At 38.9% G+C, this 17938-nt stretch overlaps 1 protein-coding gene across 3 annotated transcripts in view; it reads left to right on the top strand.

The window, feature by feature from the left end:
* ABCA5 (ATP binding cassette subfamily A member 5) overlaps positions 1 to 17938 on the top strand; it is a 50052-nt gene that overhangs the window by 2924 nt on the left and 29190 nt on the right. The window contains exons 2-11 of one of the 3 annotated variants that reach the window (XM_030962042.1): positions 861 to 993; positions 3209 to 3321; positions 4723 to 4927; positions 8819 to 8977; positions 9894 to 9991; positions 11852 to 12081; positions 13327 to 13468; positions 14597 to 14785; positions 15278 to 15425; positions 17381 to 17549. In XM_030962042.1, coding sequence (XP_030817902.1) covers positions 3217 to 3321; positions 4723 to 4927; positions 8819 to 8977; positions 9894 to 9991; positions 11852 to 12081; positions 13327 to 13468; positions 14597 to 14785; positions 15278 to 15425; positions 17381 to 17549 — 1445 coding nt within the window. In that variant the 5' untranslated portion in view covers positions 861 to 993; positions 3209 to 3216. Of the gene's footprint in view, positions 1 to 860; positions 994 to 3205; positions 3322 to 4722; positions 4928 to 6490; positions 6525 to 8818; positions 8978 to 9893; positions 9992 to 11851; positions 12082 to 13326; positions 13469 to 14596; positions 14786 to 15277; positions 15426 to 17380; positions 17550 to 17938 lie in introns of those variants that run through there. The other 2 variants (XM_030962043.1, XM_030962044.1) reach the window with 2 other exon arrangements.

The following is a 17938-nucleotide window of genomic DNA, read 5'->3' as shown; positions in this document are numbered from 1 at the left end:
GGCACCAGCAACATCAGCCTGCTTCTGGAAGGAGTGCTGGGAGCTGGAAGGCTAAAATATGGATAAATTCCACATTCTCCACTGTGTTTTGGCTGAAGGCTTGAGGAATTACTCAGTTTGTTGTTGGAGTTTTAGAGGCTGAGAATTTGAGACTTTCTGTGCTGGCAGGCACTGACCCCCAAGAGAAAACTGCATTGACCTGAGGCTGTGGAGAAGCTTCCAAAATTGATTATTGGCACTGGGATTGTGGGTGTGGAGTTGGTTAGAAGTGTGTGATATCACAGGCTGGAAAACTTGAAGTTAAGGGTTTAGAATATAGTAATAGGTATAAAGCAGGATGGGGGTTTTAGGGTCAAGGCTGATCCTTCTTCACCTTTTTCTCCATGGGTTTGGGTGGTTTGGTGTAATTGGATAAAAATCCACATTCCAGACCATGGGTGGTTGGTTGTTGGGTTAAAAGTGAAAATTATTTAGGTGTCATTTCTTAATTGGACAGTTTATCCTTGAAAGGCCTTGTAGAGAAAGGTAGTTACAGCTATTTTGTAGCTTGCTAGTGAAATACTGCAGAACTCACACCTTGTGGGACTGTAATATGGATAAGAAATTATTCCCATGCATAAGAAATAAAGAATCTTCTTTATTTCTTTTCCATATTTCCATCTTCATTTCTTATCTTCTTTCTTCTTATCCATATAAGAAATAAACAGCTGATCTGAGCACGAAATTCCATCTCAAGAGCTTCAATCCTTGACAGAGGCAGAGAAGCCAAAGCCCAGCAGTTTGTCACTGGTGCTGCTGAGGGTGGGCTTGGTGCCACCTGTCCCCTCCGAGCAGCTCCTGGTGTTGTCTCACCCTCCCAGGTGAGATGTCCCAACGTTCCCAGCTGAGCAAGCAGAGGGAGATGGAGACTGAGCCCTGACTGCCAACCTCAGGCAGCAGAAAGGGTGGGAAACCCAGGAGAGAAGCGCCCCTGCAGCCCCCAGCCCTCCCCAGGTACGTGCAGCCACTCCTGGAATCAATTTCCCATTTAATCCCGTTTATTAATCTCATTTCCTTTCCCTCTCCCCAAGGCCACGTGCAGCCTGGGGAGTGATGAAGAGGTTAAAAAGGAGGAGTGAGTGGTGCTGGCTGTGCTCCAGCAGGGAAGGGGGTTACTCACACCCCATTGCACAGCCCATGGCCCCGGGGCAGCTCTGCCAGCAGCCTGCAGTGTGCTCCTCACAAACTGCTGGCACTGGGATCCTGCAGTGTGCTCCTCACAAACTGCTGGCACTGGGATCCTGCAGTGCTGCTCCTCACAAACTGCTGGCACTGGGATCCTGCAGTGCTGCTCCTCACACAGTGCTGGCACTGGGATCCTGCAGTGTGCTCCACACACAGTGCTGGCACTGGGATCCTGCAGTGTGCTCCTCACAAACTGCTGGCACTGGGATCCTGCAGTGTGCTCCTCACAAACTGCTGGCACTGGGATCCTGCAGTGCTGCCCACAGTGCTGGCACTGGGATCCTGCAGTGTGCTCAGCTGGCACTGGGATCCTGCAGTGTGCTCCTCACAAACTGCTGGCACTGGGATCCTGCAGTGTGCTCCTCACAATTCACTGGGTCTGCAGTGTGCTCCACACACAGTGCTGGCACTGGGATCCTGCAGTGTGCTCCACACAAACTGCTGGCACTGGGATCCTGCAGTGTGCTCCACACAAACTGCTGGCACTGGGATCTGCCTGGGGAAAATGGAAATGAGCCTGGCTTAACTCAGGGCTGGGGAGCTGGGCTGGAGCTGGTCCTGCCCTGGGGTGGCGCCAGGGCGTCCTGGGGCATCTTCAGCCCAAATTCCCAGATGGATTCCTAATAGTTCCCATTCCCAGCTGCTCTTATTTCCAATTGCCAGTTTCTCTCATTCCCAATCTCTGTCATTCCCAATCTTTCTTGTTCCCAGCTTCCCTCATTCCCAATTTCTCTCATCCCCAATTTCTCTCATTCCCAATTTCTCTCATTCCCAATTGCAGTTTTTCTCATTGCCAGTTTCTCTTATTGCCAATTGATCTCATTCCCAGTTCCCAATTGCTCTCATTCCCAATTTCTCTGATTCCCCATGTCATTTCCAATTCCCAATGTCTCTCATTCCCAATTGCCAGTTTCTCTCATTCCCAAATTCTCTCATTCCCAATTTCTCTTTCCCAATTCCCAGTCTCTCCCACTCCCAATCTCTCTCATTCCCAGTCTCTCCCATTCCCAATTCCCAGTTTCTCTCATTCCCAGTTTTTCCCATTCCCAGTTTCTCCCATTCCCAAAGGCTCTCTTTCCCAGTCTCTCCCATTCCCAATTCCCAGTTCCTCTCATTCCTAATCTCTCTCATTCCCAGTTTCTCTCACTCCCAGTTTCTCTTATTTCCAATTTCTCTTACTCCAAATTTCTCCCAATCCTAACTGCCAGTTTCTCTCATTTCCAATTTCTCTCATTCACAGTCTCTCTCGTTCCCAGTTTTTCTTGTTCCCAATTTCTCCCATTCCCAGTTTCTCTCATTCCCAATTCCCAGTTTCTCCCAATTCCCAGTTTCTCCAATTCCCAATTCCAAGTTTCTCCCATTCCCAATTTCTCCCATTCCGAATTCCCAGTCTCTCCCATTCCCAGTTCCCAATCTCTCCCATTCCCAGTTTTTCCCATTCCCAGTTCCCCTCATTCCCAGTTTTTCCCATTCCCAGTTTCTCCCATTCCCAGTTTTTCCCATTCCCAGTTCGTCCCATTCCCAGTTTGTCCCATTTCCAGTTCCCAATCTCTCCCATTCCCAGTTTTTCCCATTCCCAGTTCGTCCCATTCCCAGTTTGTCCCATTTCCAGTTCCCAATCTCTCCCATTCCCAGTCCTTCCCATTCCCAGTTCCCCTCATTCCCAGTCTCTCCCATTCCCAGTTTTTCCCATTCCCAGTTCCCCTCATTCCCAGTTTTTCCCATTCCCAGTTTTTCCCATTCCCAGTTTCTCCCATTCCCAGTTTTTCCCATTCCCAGTCCCTCCCATTCCCAGTTCTCCCATTCCCAGTCTCTCCCATTCCCAATTCCCCTCATTTCATGTTTTCAAACACGAAAAACTGAAAGTGGAACTTTTCTGTGACAATCCAAGCCCGGAGGCGCTGAGCGCTGCAGCTGCCCAGCTCAGACTGGGAAATTATTTTGTCATTTAATAAAAAATTTGTATTTTTTCTTCTGGAAGCAGCCCAGAAAATGGCCCCAGGTGCTCCGAGGGAGGCAGGAGTGTGGAGGCAAACCCGAGCTCTGCTCTTCAAGAATTGTCTGATCAAGTGCAGGACCAAGAAGAGCAGTGTCCAGGTGAGGGGCTCCTCACAGGAAACATGATGAGGTTTTTTTGAAATATTCCTTTTTTTTTGGTGCTTTTCCCTCTATTTTTCCATTCCTGGCTGATCCTCATGAGCACATAAAGAGCTTTTTTGACCCTTTCAGATACTTAATTTTGAAATAGTTCCATTTTTTTTGCCCAGGAACTGCTTTCCTTGTGGTTTCACTTGTTCTGGCTGATCCTGATGAGTACACAATGAACTTTTTTCAGTCTTTGAAATACTGAATTTTGAAATATTTAATTTTTTTGGTGCAGAAGGTGCTTTTCCCAATGTTTTTCCCATTCTGCTGATCCTGATGAGTTTATAATGAGTTTTTTGAACTTTTGAAACATTGAATTTTGATATATTCCATTTGTTTTGGACAAGGTGCTTTTCCCAATGCTTTTCCAGTTCTGCTGATCCTGATGAGTACACAATGAACTTTTTTCAGTCTTTGAAATACTGAATTTTGAAATACTTCATTTTTTGGTGCAGAAGGTGCTTTTCTCACTATTTTTCCCATTCTGCTGATCCTGATGAGTTTATAATGAGTTTTTTGAACTTTTGAAGCATTGAATTTTGAAATATTCCATATTTTTTGGTGGACAAGGTGCTTTTCCCAAAGTTTCTCCTGTTGTGGTTGATCCTGATGAATACATAATGAATTTTTTGACCCTTTGAGATACTTAATTTTAAAATATTTATTTTTTTTTGGTGCAGGAGGTGCTTTTCTCACTATTTTTCCCATTCTGCTGATCCTGATGAGTTTATAATGAGTTTTTTGAACTTTTGAAGCACTGAATTTTGAAATACTCCAATTTTTTTGGTGGACATGGTGCTTTTCCCTCTGTCTCCTGTTCTGGCTGATCCTGATGAGTAAATAATGAGATTTTTTGACCTTTTCCAATACTGAATTTTTAAATATTCCATTTTTTTTTTCATCCAGGAGGTGCTTTTCTCACTATTTTTCCTGTTCTGCTGATCCTGATGATTATGTAATAAATTTTTTTGACCCTTTTAAGATACTAAATTTTAAAATATTCAATTTTTTCATACAGGAGGTGCTTTTCCCTCTGTTTTTCCTCTTCTGGCTGATCCTAATGAGTACATAATTAATTTTTTGACCCTTTGAAATACTGAATTATAAAATATTCCATTTTTTTCATACAGGAGGTGCTTTTCCCTCTATTTTTCCTATTCTGCTGATCCTGATGAGCATATAATGAATTTTTTTGACCATTTCAGATACTAAATTTTGAAATATTTTTTTTTTTGTCCGGGAGCTGCTTTCCCTGTGGTTTCTCCCATTCTGGCTGATCCTGATGATTACATATTGAATTTTTTTTCACCCTTAAAAATCCTGAATTATAAAATATTCCATTTTTTCATACAGGAGGTGCTTTTCCCTCTGTTTTTCCTCTTCTGGCTGATCCTGATGAGCATGATGCACCCTCACAGGAAATATGATGAGGTGCCCAACACAGACCTGGGCCCCCTGGACCCCTCGGTGCTGGTGAATTTTGTCATCGGCTACACCCCCCCCACAGCCCAGGCTCGGGAGATCATGAAGAAAGTGGCTTCTGACAACTTTGAGGATGGTATTGACACCTTAAATAATTGTTTTTTCCTCTCTTATCTCATCCTGGACCTTGTGTTTAAAGGGGGAGGTTGGTGGTGCTGTTAATAGGAAAAATCTGAATTTTTCAAAGGAGGGAAAGGGAAGGTATTGGGCATTTTTTGTTGATTTTTAGGTGCATTTTGTGTTGATTTTTAGGGTTTTTTTGTTGGTTTTTGCAGGTTTTTTTGGTTGGTTTTGGGTTTTTTTTTTTCCTAGTTTTATGGAGTTCTTTGATGGTTTTAGCATTTTTTCTTGGTATTAGGGTTAATTGTTGGTTTAAGGGGTATTTTATTGTTCTTTTGGGGCTTTTTTGCTGGTTTTGGTGGGGTTTTTTGGGTTGGATTTTTTTTTTGCTGATTTTGGAGTTTTCTTGCTTGTTTTCTTGGAGTTTTCTGGACCTTGTGTTTAAAGGGGGAGGTTGGTGGTGCTGTTAATAGGAAAAATCTGAATTTTTCAGAGGAGGGAGTGCGAAGGTATTGGGCATTTTTTGTTGGTTTGTTTGGGTTTATTTGTTTGGGGGGGTTTTTGCTCGTTTTAGGGGTTTTTTCTTGTTGTTTTGGGGTTTTTTGCTGGTTTTGGGGGTTGTTTTACTAGTTATAAAGGTTTTTTGCTGGTTTGGTTGGTATTAGGGTTTATTGTTGGTTTGGGGTTTTTTTGCTGGTTTTAGGGTTTTTTATTGTTGTTGTTTTGAGGTTTTTTTGCTGGTTTGGGGGTTTCTTTTACTAGTTATAGGGTTTTTTGCTGGTTTGGTGGTTTTTTGGCTGGTTTTGGTGGGTTTTTTGGGTTGTTTGTTTTTTGGGTTTTTTTTGCTGATTTTGAAGTTTTCTTGCTGGTTTTGGGCCACCCACAGCCCAGGCTCGGGAGATCATGAAGAAAGTGGCTTCTGACAATTTGAGGATGGTGTTGACACTTTAAATAATTGTTTTTTCCTCTCTTATCTCATCCTGGACCTTGTGTTTAAAGGGGGAGGTTGGTGGTGCTGTTAATAGGAAAAATCTGAATTTTTCAGAGAAGGGAGTGCGAAGGTATTGGGCATTTTTTGTTGATTTTTAGGTGCATTTTGTGTTGATTTTTAGGGTTTTTTTGTTGGTTTTTGCAGGTTTTTTTGGTTGGTTTTGGGGTTTTTTTTTCCTAGTTTTATGGAATTCTTTGATGGTTGTAGCATTTTTTTCTTGTATTAGGGTATATAGTTGGTTTTGGGGTTTTTTTTGCTGGTTTTAGGGTTTTTTTCTTGTTGTTTTGGGGTTTTTTGCTGGTTTTGGGGGTTGTTTTACTGGTTATAGAGGTTTTTTGCTGGTTTGGTTGGTATTAGGGTTTATTGTTGGTTTTGGGGTTTTTTTGCTGGTTTTAGGGGTTTTTTATTGTTGTTTTGGGTTTTTTTGCTAGTTTGGGGGTTTCTTTTTCTAGTTATAGGGTTTTTTGCTGGTTTGGTGGTTTTTTGCTGGTTTTGGTGGGTTTTTTTGCGTTGGATTTTTTTTTTTTTTGCTGATTTTGGAGTTTTCTTGCTGGTTTTGGGCCACCCACAGCCCAGGCTCAGGAGATCATGAAGAAAGTGGCTTCTGACAACTTTGAGGATGGTATTGACACCTTAAATAATTGTTTTTTCCTCTCTTATCTCATCCTGGACCTTGTGTTTAAAGGGGGAGGTTGGTGGTGCTGTTAATAGGAAAAATCTGAATTTTTCAGAGAAGGGAGTGCGAAGGTATTGGGCATTTTTTGTTGATTTTTAGGTGCATTTTGTGTTGATTTTTAGGGTTTTTTTGTTGGTTTTGGAGGTTTTTTTTGGTTGGTTTTGCGGGTTTTTTTTCCTAGTTTTATGGAGTTCTTTGATGGTTTTAGCATTTTTTTCTTGGTATTAGGGTTTATTGTTGATTTTGGGATTTTTTTGCTGGTTTTAGGGGTTGTTTTACTAGTTATAAAGGTTTTTTGCTGGTTTGGTTGGTATTAGGGTTTATTGTTGGTTTGGGGTTTTTTTGCTGGTTTTAGGGTTTTTTATTGTTGTTGTTTTGAGGTTTTTTTGCTGGTTTTGGGGTTTCTTTTTCTAGTTATAGGGTTTTTTGCTGGTTTGGTGGTTTTTTGCTGGTTTTGGTGGGTTTTTTCGCATTGGATTTTTTTTTTTTTTTGCTGATTTTGGAGTTTTCTTGCTGGTTTTGGGCCACCCACAGCCCAGGCTCGGGAGATCATGAAGAAAGTGGCTTCTGACAATTTGAGGATGGTGTTGACACCTTAAATAATTGTTTTTTCCTCTCTTATCTCATCCTGGACCTTGTGCTTGAAGGGGGAGGTTGGTGGTGCTGTTAATACCTCACACACAACAAAAACTTATTTCTCCAATCTTGCTCTGTTTCTTTTTGTAGTTTTGGATCTTTTATTCTTTTCTTTAAGTTTTGCATCCTTCAAAATTACTTTGGATCCGCAGGCCCAGCCCCAAAGCTGCATTTTCCTCATCTTCTCTTTTCTTTTCCCATCCACTGCTGAGATCAGTGACAAAAAAACCACATTTTGATGGATTTATCCATCCTCACCGCCCATCTGCCTTTCCTGGGAAATTCTGGGAATAAACTGGGGCAGCCAGCAAGGGATTGGGGCACAGAAACTCTGGGAGCAGCAAAAAAATGGGGGGAAAAGGGAAAAATTCCAGGATAAATTTGGATGAATCCCCCTGCAGTGCTGAGCTGAGCTCCTGCAATGTCTGTTCATGAGAATATTTCCCTCCCTGTGGCAAAAATAAATATTTCTATCAATAATCATGGAATGGTTTGGGTGGGAAGTGTCTCCAAAGCCCAATAATTTGTTAATGATTTTTATGATGCTCCTTTAAAGTGTTGCATGTTTTTATTCTGGGTGGAGGGGAATAACCAAAAAATGAATAAATATGTATATTATATTATGTTATGTTATGTTATGTTATGTTATGTTATGTTATGTTATGTTATGTTATGTTATGTTATGTTATATTATATTATATTATATTATATTATATTATATTATATTATATTATATTATATTATATTATATTATATTATATTATATTGCATTATATTGCATTATATCATATTATATTATATTATATTACATTACATTACATTATATTATATTATATTACATTATATTATATTATATTACATTATATTATATTATATTATATTATATCATATTATATTATATTATATTACATTATATTATATTATATTACATTATATACATTATATTATATTATATTATATTATATTATATTATATTATATTATATTATATTATATTATATTATATTATATTATATTATATTATATTATATTATATTATATTATATTATATTACATTATATCATATTATATCATATAATATCATATATAATATCATATTATGTTATATTACCTTATATTACATTATATCATACTATATTAATATTTTATTATATGTCATTATATTAATATTATAATATATTTTACTATGTTCATATTTTATTTTATTATGTTTTTAATATTATAGCATGGTATAATATATTATAAATATAATATAATATAATACAATATTATATTATATTATATTATATTATATTATATTATATTATATTATATTATATTATATTATATTATATTATATTATATTATATTATATTATATTATATGTATAGTACAGTATATTATAGCATAGTATATTTAATATCATATTAGTTGATATTACAAATATTATATTCTATTTTTTATATGTTAATATATTTACCGTAATATTTCTATTTCTATTTATAGTGTATTTCTATTTTATTATACTACATTTTTATTGTATTCTATTTTTACATTGGATATTCATATTCTAGTTTTTCTATTTCTATCATTTTATGTGTTCTATTTCTCTTTTGATGCTCCCAGGCCTCCTCACTGAGGAGTATTTGAGCGAGGAGGAGCTGGAGGAGGCGAGTTTGCTCAAACCCTCCAACTTTGTGGGGGTGGTGTTCAAGGACTCCATGTCCTACCAGCTGAGGTTCCACGACTCCATCGCCATGTCCTCCATCTACACCGAGTCCAGAGGTAACCCTGCAGGGAGCAAGCTGGAAAATCATCCCCAATTTTCCTTTTTTTGCTTTTTTTTGGCTTGGTGTTGCATGTATTGGTTTGTGGAGATTGTTGGTGGTGTTATTGAGGAGTGGAGCAGATGTAACTCGATTTTTTGGGATTTTAACGTGGCATGGCCTGGCTTGGAAGGGCTCCTGAATATGCTGATTCCCTACTTAATAGTAAATCCAGATATTAATAATAATCCAGAGATAAACCTGCAAGGGAATAAGCTGGAAAATCATCCCAAATTTTCATTTTTTTGCTTTTTTCTGGCTTAGTGTTTTGTATATTGGCTTGTGGAGATTGTTGGTGGTGTTATCAGGGAGTGGAGCAGCTGTAACTCAATTTTTGGGGATTTTAACCTGGAATTGTGGCATGGAAAGGCTCCTGAAGGTGATTATTCCCTATTTAATAGTAAATCCAGATAGTAATAGGAATTCAGAGATAAACCTGCAAGGGAATAAGTCGGAAAATCATCCTATATTTTCATTTTTTAGGTTTTTTTGGCTTGGTGTTGCATGTATTGGTTTGTGGAGATTGTTGGTGATGTTACTGGGGAGTGGAGCAGCTGTAACTCAATGTTTTGGGATTTTAACATGGAATTGTGGCATGGAAAGGCTCCTGAAGGTGATTATTCCCTATTTAATAGTAAATCCAGATAGTAATAGGAATTCAGAGATAAACCTGCAAGGGAATAAGCTGGAAAATCATCCCAGATTTTCCTTCCTTTGCTTTTTTTTTGGCTTAGTGTTTTGTATATTGGTTTGTGGAGATTGTTGGTGGTGTTATCTGGGAGTGGAGCAGCTGTAACTCACTGTTTTGGGATTTTACCCTGGAATTGTGGCATGGAAGGGATCCTGAGGGTGATGATTCTCTGTTTTCCCTGCAGCCACGTGCTCCAGCCTGCGCAAGAGCTGCGAGTCTGTGACCTACTGGAGCTCGGGGTTCACAGCCCTGCAGGCCTGCATTGATGCTGCCATCATCCAGGTGAGGAATCCCACAAAACCCACCAAAAAATCCCATAAAATAGGGCTGGGAGCACCAAAACCCTGTGAGGAACCCCTGAGGGAGCTGGGGGTGCTCAGCCTGGAGAAAAGGAGACTCAGGGCTGCCCCCATCGCTCTGCACAGCTCCTGAAAGGTGCCTGTGCTCACCTGGGGCTGGGCTCTTTCTGCAGCAGCACTGACACAACCAGAGCACACAGCCTCCAGCTGCACCAAGGGAAATACAGGCTGGATAGCAGGGAAAAGTGTTTTACACAAAGGGTGAGAAAGTTCTGGAATGTTCTGCCTGGGGAGGTGGTGGAGTCCCCATCCCTGGGTGTGTTTAACAAAGCCTGGATGTGGCACTGGGGGCCAGGGTTTGGGTGAGGGGCTGGGGCTGGGCTGGACTCCATGGTCTGGGAGGTCTCTGACAACCTGGGGATTCTGTGAATTCTGTGATTCTGTGATTGATTCTGTGAATTCTGTGAAAATCCCACAAAATCCCATTAAATCCCATCCTCACCCCAAGGAAGGGCAGACCCAGGGGCTGCTTTATCTGCCTGTCAGTCCTGGGAGATGCTGTGTCAGATTCCAGACTGGATCTGTTGAGAAGGCAGAAGTTTTGGGGTGTGTGGGTTTGGCCATGTTTTGTCCAGACTGTTTTGTCCAAGTACCACTGGGAAAATCCCACAAAATCCCATCCTCACCCCAAAAAAGGGCAGATTCAGGGACTGCCTGCTAATCCTTAATCTATCTGTCAATCCTGGGAGATGCTGTGTCAGATCCCAGCTGGGATCTGATGAAAAGGCAGAAGTTTTGGGGTGGGTTTGCTTGTGTTTTGTCCAGGACTGTTTTATCCACGTACCACTGAGAAAACCCCATAAAATCCCACAAAATCCCATCCTCATCCCAAAAAAGGGCAGACCCAGGGGCTGCACAGGCTCCTTAATCTCCTTGGAGATGCTGTGTCAGATTCCAGATTGGATCTGTTGAGAAGGCAGAAGTTTTAGGATGGGTTTGGCCATATTTTGTTCAGGTACCACTGGGGAAATCCCATAAAATCCCACAAAATCCCATCCTCACCCCAAAAAAGGGCAGATCCAGGGGCTGCCCAGGCTCCTTAATCTGCCTGTCAATCCTGGGGGATGCTGTGTCAGATTCCAGATTGGATCTGTTGAGAAGGCAGAAGTTTTGGGATGGGTTTGGCCATGTTTTGTGCAGGTACCACTGGGAAAATCCCATAAAATCCCACAAAATCCCACCCTCACCCCAAAAAAGGGCAGATTCAGGGGCTGCCTGCTAATCCTTAATCTGCCTGCCAATCCTGGGGGATGCTGTGTCAGATCCCAGCTGGGATCTGATGAAAATGCAGAAGTTTTGGGGCAGGTTTGGCCATGTTCTGTCCAGGACTGTTTCATCCAGGATTTCCCCAATCCTCTTGGGTTGGATTCTGAGGATTTTTGTCTCCATTTGCATCCCAGAGATGCTGAACATCCAGCACAAACCCCTCAGAAAACAAATTCTCACCTCAAAATGCCATTCCAAGCAGGAGCCGCAGAATTTACCTGCAAAATTTATTATTTTGCTGTCGCTATTGCTCAGCAATTTTCCCCAATTTCCCTCCCCTCACCCTGCTCGTGGTGACAGCAAATTCCATCTTTTTAAGTGACAGAAATTCCCCATTCCCTCATTTTATCCCCAGGCATTCAGGTGTTTTCCAGTCTTGCTTTTGGCCTGGAATTTGGGGTCAGGAAGGTTTGGCCAGGAATTTGGGGTCACCCGGGGTGGAGTGGTTGGGTCTGAAATTGGGGCTGAAAAATCAGGAAAAAAAATCCAAAATAACTTTTCCTCCTCTTCCTTCCAGCTGAAGACAAATCATTCTGTTTGGGAGCAGCTGGATCTGACCAGAGCCATGGTTATGGGAGAGGCTGCAGTGGTGGAAATTGATCATTTCCCTCGTGCAATCATTTTAATTTACCTGGTGATTGCATTCTCCCCCTTTGGGTATTATTTGGCAATTCACATCGTGGCAGAAAAGGAGAGGAAGCTGAAGGAGTTCTTGAAAATTTTGGGGCTCCATGACACTGCCTTCTGGTATGTGAGCGTTTGGTATAACCTGCTGCTTAGAAAAGAAAAAACAAAATTAAATATATGGAAAGAAAAAAAAAATTAAATATATGTAAGGAAAAAAGAATTAAATACATGTAAAGAAAAATTGTTATATTAAAAAATTATGTTTAAAAAATTGTCTAGTCAACCTCTTCCATCCCACCCTCCAGTTCTTAAATTTCTTTCAGTCTTTAAGTGAAAACAACCAAAAACTGAGATATTCTCTACAATCAAAGAGACACACTTGCAGTACCATGAAAATATGAATATTTTAATAAGTAATCCTGCTGCATTTATTCATGTAAAACTACACCAGATTAGAGGGATTAAACCTCATCAAGTGTGAGGTTTTATGGAGGTTTTTAAGCATTTTTGGCTCACTACCTCCTTTCCTAGAAGCTCAACAGGTAACCTGCAGCCTGGCACATAATTAAATGAACCCAACTCTGTAATTTGAACGTGCCAGAGCAGTCTCAGCACCAGGTTTTCAATTGTTTCCTCACCCTGATGAAAATTGGCCTGGGCAATAGAGTATTTCATTTTTCCAATTGTTAATTTGGAATCATTGAGAGCTGAGGGGATAAAACCAGGTTTGGCTTTGCCCTTTCTGGCAGGGTTTTCACCCTGCACTGAAACATCCACCTGAGGTGCTTGGAATGATTTTTTTTTTTAGTTGTTTCAGAGGAAATGTGTCATTTTTTACTACCTGCACCCAAACCACCCCTGCTTGCTGAGGTCAGAGTTGTTCCCACACTCACAGCTCTGTTTTTCAACAGAGCAGGATTTTATTACCCTGCCCAGCAGCCTCTATTAAAATTTAAAGAGAATTCCTTGAATTATTGAAACCTACGACTCTGTTACCCTCTTTTGCCCATACCAGGGAATTAATTATGCAAAAAATAAAGGTGAATCACCTGATTGTGCATCTTTAACTGCCCTGGGTCTCACTGTGTGCTGAGAGCAACCCCAGGATGTTCACAACAGCTCTTTCACTCAGATTTTGTTACAAACAGCTCCTTTATCCAGGTTTTGTTACAAACAGCTTTTTTATTCAGGTTTTATTGCACACTTGCCCTTTGGTGCGGCGAGACACAGAGTTAGAAATTAACTTGGGGTGGAATATTGAAGAGTGCTGGGTTTTGGAATATGTGGAATATTAAAGAGTGCTGGGTTTTGCTGTGTCTGTGGCTGGGGATTCATTCATTGTTCTGCTTTTTTTTTCCTCCCTAGGCTGTCCTGGGTGCTGCTCTACGTGAGCCTGATTTTTGTCATGTCCATCCTGATGGCTGTGATTGCCACAGCCTCGTCCCTGTTCCCCCAGAGCAGTGCCTTTGTCATATTCCTCCTTTTCTTCCTCTATGGAGTCTCCTCTGTGAGTATTCCTGGCCCTGGGGCTTTTTTAGTTTTATTCCCTTCCCACCTGATTCATTCCCCCTGCCAAAATATTTGCTGTTTCTGTGGGGTTGAGCAGCTCAGGAATCTGAGCTGTCCCAGCCCTTCCTGGGGTTTTAAATATTTTAAATATCTAATATTTAAATATTTTAAATATCTCCTGGTTTTAGGATGTTGTACTGGTGTCACCCATCACCTTGAAAAATGCTTTTCCCTCCTGAAATATCTGAGTTTATAATGATGAGTTTATATATGATGAAAACTCATCAGGTTTTGAGTTTTCAGTCCTCCACAGAACCATTCTTCACTCCAGATCCTCTTCAAAACATTTCCTGTTACTACAGAGTGTAAAAAACCTAATAAACTGTCAGAGAATGATAAAAAATACATCATAAATATATTTATCTATCCAGTTGCTTGTCTGAGTTGATAAGAGGAGCAGTTGGACTTGATCTTGAAAGTATTTTCCAGCTGAAAATGATTCCATGAATCTGTGCTGTAATGACTATACCAGGAAAATTATATTTTAAATTATATTATTGTGAGAGGCAGCTATGGTATTTTCCCTTAGTTTTTCTACACGATTTCTATATTATTATTATTATTATGGTATTTTCCCCCTAGTTTTTCCACACAATTTCTTTAGTAGTAGTAGTAGTAGTAGTAGTAGTAGTAGTAGTAGTATGGTGTTTTCCCTTAGCTTTTCCACACAATATTCTTCTTCTTCTTCTTCTTTCTTCTTCTTTCTTCTTCTTCTTCTTTCTTCTTATTTCTTCTTTCTTCTTCTTCTTCTTCTTCTTCTTTCTTCTTCTTTCTTATTTCTTCTTCTTTCTTCTTCTTCTTCTTCTTCTTCTTCATTATTACTACTACTATCATTATTATTAATTATTAATTATTAATTATTATTATTATTGCTATGGTATTTTCTCTTAGTTTTCCCACACAATATTATTGCTATTATTATTATTATTATTAGTACTACTACTACTACTATGGTATTTTCCCTTAGTTTTTCCACACAATTTCTATATCGTTATTATTATCATCATTATTATTACAATTAGTATAATTACAGTACTTTCCTGTCTGTTTTTCCCTCTGCCCTCAGGTTTTCTTTGCCCTGATGCTGACCCCTCTGTTTAAGAAGTCCAAGCACGTGGGGATCGTGGAGTTCCTGGCAACTCTGGTTTTTGGCTTTGTGGGCCTCAACATTGTCCTGCTGGAGGATTTCCCCAAATCCTTCGTGTGGATCCTCAGCCCTTTGTGTCAGTGCAGCTTCTTGATTGGTGTTGCACAGGTAAATCCCCACCTGCCCCTGACGGGGGTTTGAAATATTGTTTTTAAATTTTATGATTTAAATAATATTATTTAAATATTATTTAAATTTTATTTTTAACAAATTATATTTAAATCACATTTATTGCATAATTTTATTTATATATTTTTTATTTATTTATTTATTTATTAAATATTTATTATTTGTTGATCATCTGTTTTATTTATTAATTATTACATTATTATATTTAAATTATATTTTTAATATGCAATTTTAAAAATATAATTATGCAAATGTTTTTTAAAACATGCAAATATTTAAAAAATATTAATTTTTTCATAGCAGTTTAATATCCAGCACCATAAAGGAGCTGTTATTCTTTGTGTCCATTGTGATCTCAGTCACTTTATTATTTTTGGTTTTTTTGCCAAGTTTTTTGCCAAGTTTTGGGTTTTTTTTTTTTTAACTACGCTGTTTTTTTGCCTTTTTGGTGTGTGACATCTCTCCCTGCAGGTCATGCACCTGGAGGATTATGAGGATGGGGCAACATTTGCAAACATCAATGCTGGTCCTTACCCTCTGTGTATCTCTCTGATTCTCTTGGTGCTGGACAGCATCTTCTACCTGCTCGTGGCTGTCTACCTTGACCAGGTGATCCCAGGTGAGTTCCTGACAGAATCTGAGCTCTGGGAGGATCATCCTGAAATCCTGAGCCCCCCAGGCTGCTGCCATCTCCCCCCTGAACTCTCTGGAGAAAGGAGGTGATGCTGTTTTCACATGGAATTTTACACTTCTAGCTGAAATCATTTATATTCTATAACTATATATATATTCTTTAACTATATATATATATTCTTTATATTCTTTAACTATATATATAGTTAAAATTGTGAGGTGTGAGGAGGGGTTTTGGCCTGCTCTAAAAAAGCTTAATTTTCCCCTGTTTCTAGAGGAAAAACTTCCTTCCTGAGTTAACTACAACCTCAAATGTCGTATTTTCAGGGACCGCTGACAAAGGGAGGAATGAATGAATCTGACTCCATGTTCTTACAAGGCTAATTTATTATTTGAAGATCTATTTTATATTAAAGAATACTAAACTAAACTATACTAAAGAATACAGAAAGGATACTTGCAGAAGGCTAAAAAGATAATAATGAAACTTGTGACTCTCTTCAGAGAGAGTTTGGCCCCAAAGTCAAAACAACTCACAGCAGAGACCAATAAACCATCACCTGTGGGTAAACAATGTCCAAACACATTGCAAAGCAGCAAAACACAGGAGAAGCAAATCAGATAATTATTGGTTTCATTTTTTCTCTGAGCTTTCTCAGCTTCCCGGGAGAAGAATCCTGGGCAAAGGGATTTTTCAGAAAATGTGGCGGTGACACTCAAGCTTTCCAATTTCCTCTTGGAGGGCTGGAAATCAAAGGCTGCTCTGCCTCTTCCAGATCTCTCCCTGTGGCAGAAGACGTTGAGCCTAAAGCACAGAATAAAGTTGTTAATCTTGGGATTAAGAACTGGTTAAGCGCCTCAGTTCTGTTCACCTCCAAGTCCTCTCTTTTCTCTCTGCCACTTTTAAGTCCCTGGGGATTTCTCTGGAATTGGAGGAGATTTGCACATTTATTTAAATACTCAGCAAAAGTGAAGCCTGCCAGCAGTGGGGACGGGGAGTCGTGGCTTAAATGGAAATGTGGCTGATGGAATTGCTCAGGGACAGGAGTGGGCTGGCTGTGGGAGGAGCTGAAAGCTCAGAGCTGAGGTTTAATTTATATTATAATATAATGTATAATATTTGTGGTGCCTGCTGAAAGCCCAGCGCTGAGGAATATAATATAATATAATATAATATAATATAATATAATATAATATAATATAATATAATATAATATAATATAATATAATATAATATAATATAATATAATATAATATAATATAATATAATATAATATAATATAATGATATATTACTATATAATATTAGATATTATATATTATTTTCTATAATATAATGTACAATATTATATAATCAGTATGATACAATATAATATAATTATATATTATATAATTATATATTATATATTTTATATTTATATTTATATTTATATATAAATATATAATCTAATTATAATTTATAAATACAGATAGTATATATTTATAATATATCTGTAATATATAATTACATAATATAATAATACAATACTATATAACATATAATATATATAATATAATATAATATTATACAATATAATATAATATATGATATGATATGTTATGATGTGATATTATATAATATTATACAATATAATATATAATATAGTATAATATAATATACAATATAACAATACAATGCTATATAATGTATTATAATATATAATACATTATATAGCATTGTATATATATGTAATGTAATGTAATATAGTATATTAAAATGTAATATAACATATATTACATAATGTAATGTATATGTAATATATAATGTAATATCATATAGAATATAATATGATAGGTAATATATAACACATTATGTAATATATAATATATAATAACAATATAAAATATAACATATAATAATTTGTGGTAGCTGCTCAGGAGTTCCTTCTGTCCTGTCCCCCAGGTGAGTTTGGCCTGCGCCGCACGCCCTTTTTCTTCATGAAACCCTCCTTTTGGTCAAAGCGCAGGAAAAACTACAAGGAGCTGTACGAGAGCAGCATCAACGGCAGCTTGAGCTTCAGTGAGATTGTGGAGCCTGTGCCTTCAGAATTCCAGGGCAAGGAAGCCATCAGGTACAGAATTCCAGGGCAAGGAAGCCATCAGGTACAGAATTCCGGGGCAAGGAAGCCGTCAGGTACAGAATTCCAGGGCAAGGAAGCCATCAGGTACAGAATTCCAGGGCAAGGAAGCCATCAGGTACAGAATTCTGGGGCAAGGAAGCCATCAGGTACAGAATTCCGGGGCAAGGAAGGCGTCAGGTACAGCCCTGCCCTGCCTAGGGGCGAGCAGCTCACCTGCAATTTCAGTGCTGGAAAATCAGCCCTGGCTCTGCAGTGCCCAGGCTCAAACAGCACATGGATTGTAGGATCCCTCCATAGGGCACATCCCATCCTCAGGGCTCTGGAGCCAGGTATAAATCACTTCAGGAGAGGGGTTTGTTGTTGTAATCCTAGAGATGGAT

The sequence above is a fragment of the Camarhynchus parvulus genome, chromosome 18, assembly GCF_901933205.1.
Source record: "Camarhynchus parvulus chromosome 18, STF_HiC, whole genome shotgun sequence".
NCBI classification, from domain to species: Eukaryota; Metazoa; Chordata; class Aves; order Passeriformes; family Thraupidae; genus Camarhynchus; species Camarhynchus parvulus.
This window is presented reverse-complemented; position numbering and strand designations above follow the sequence as displayed.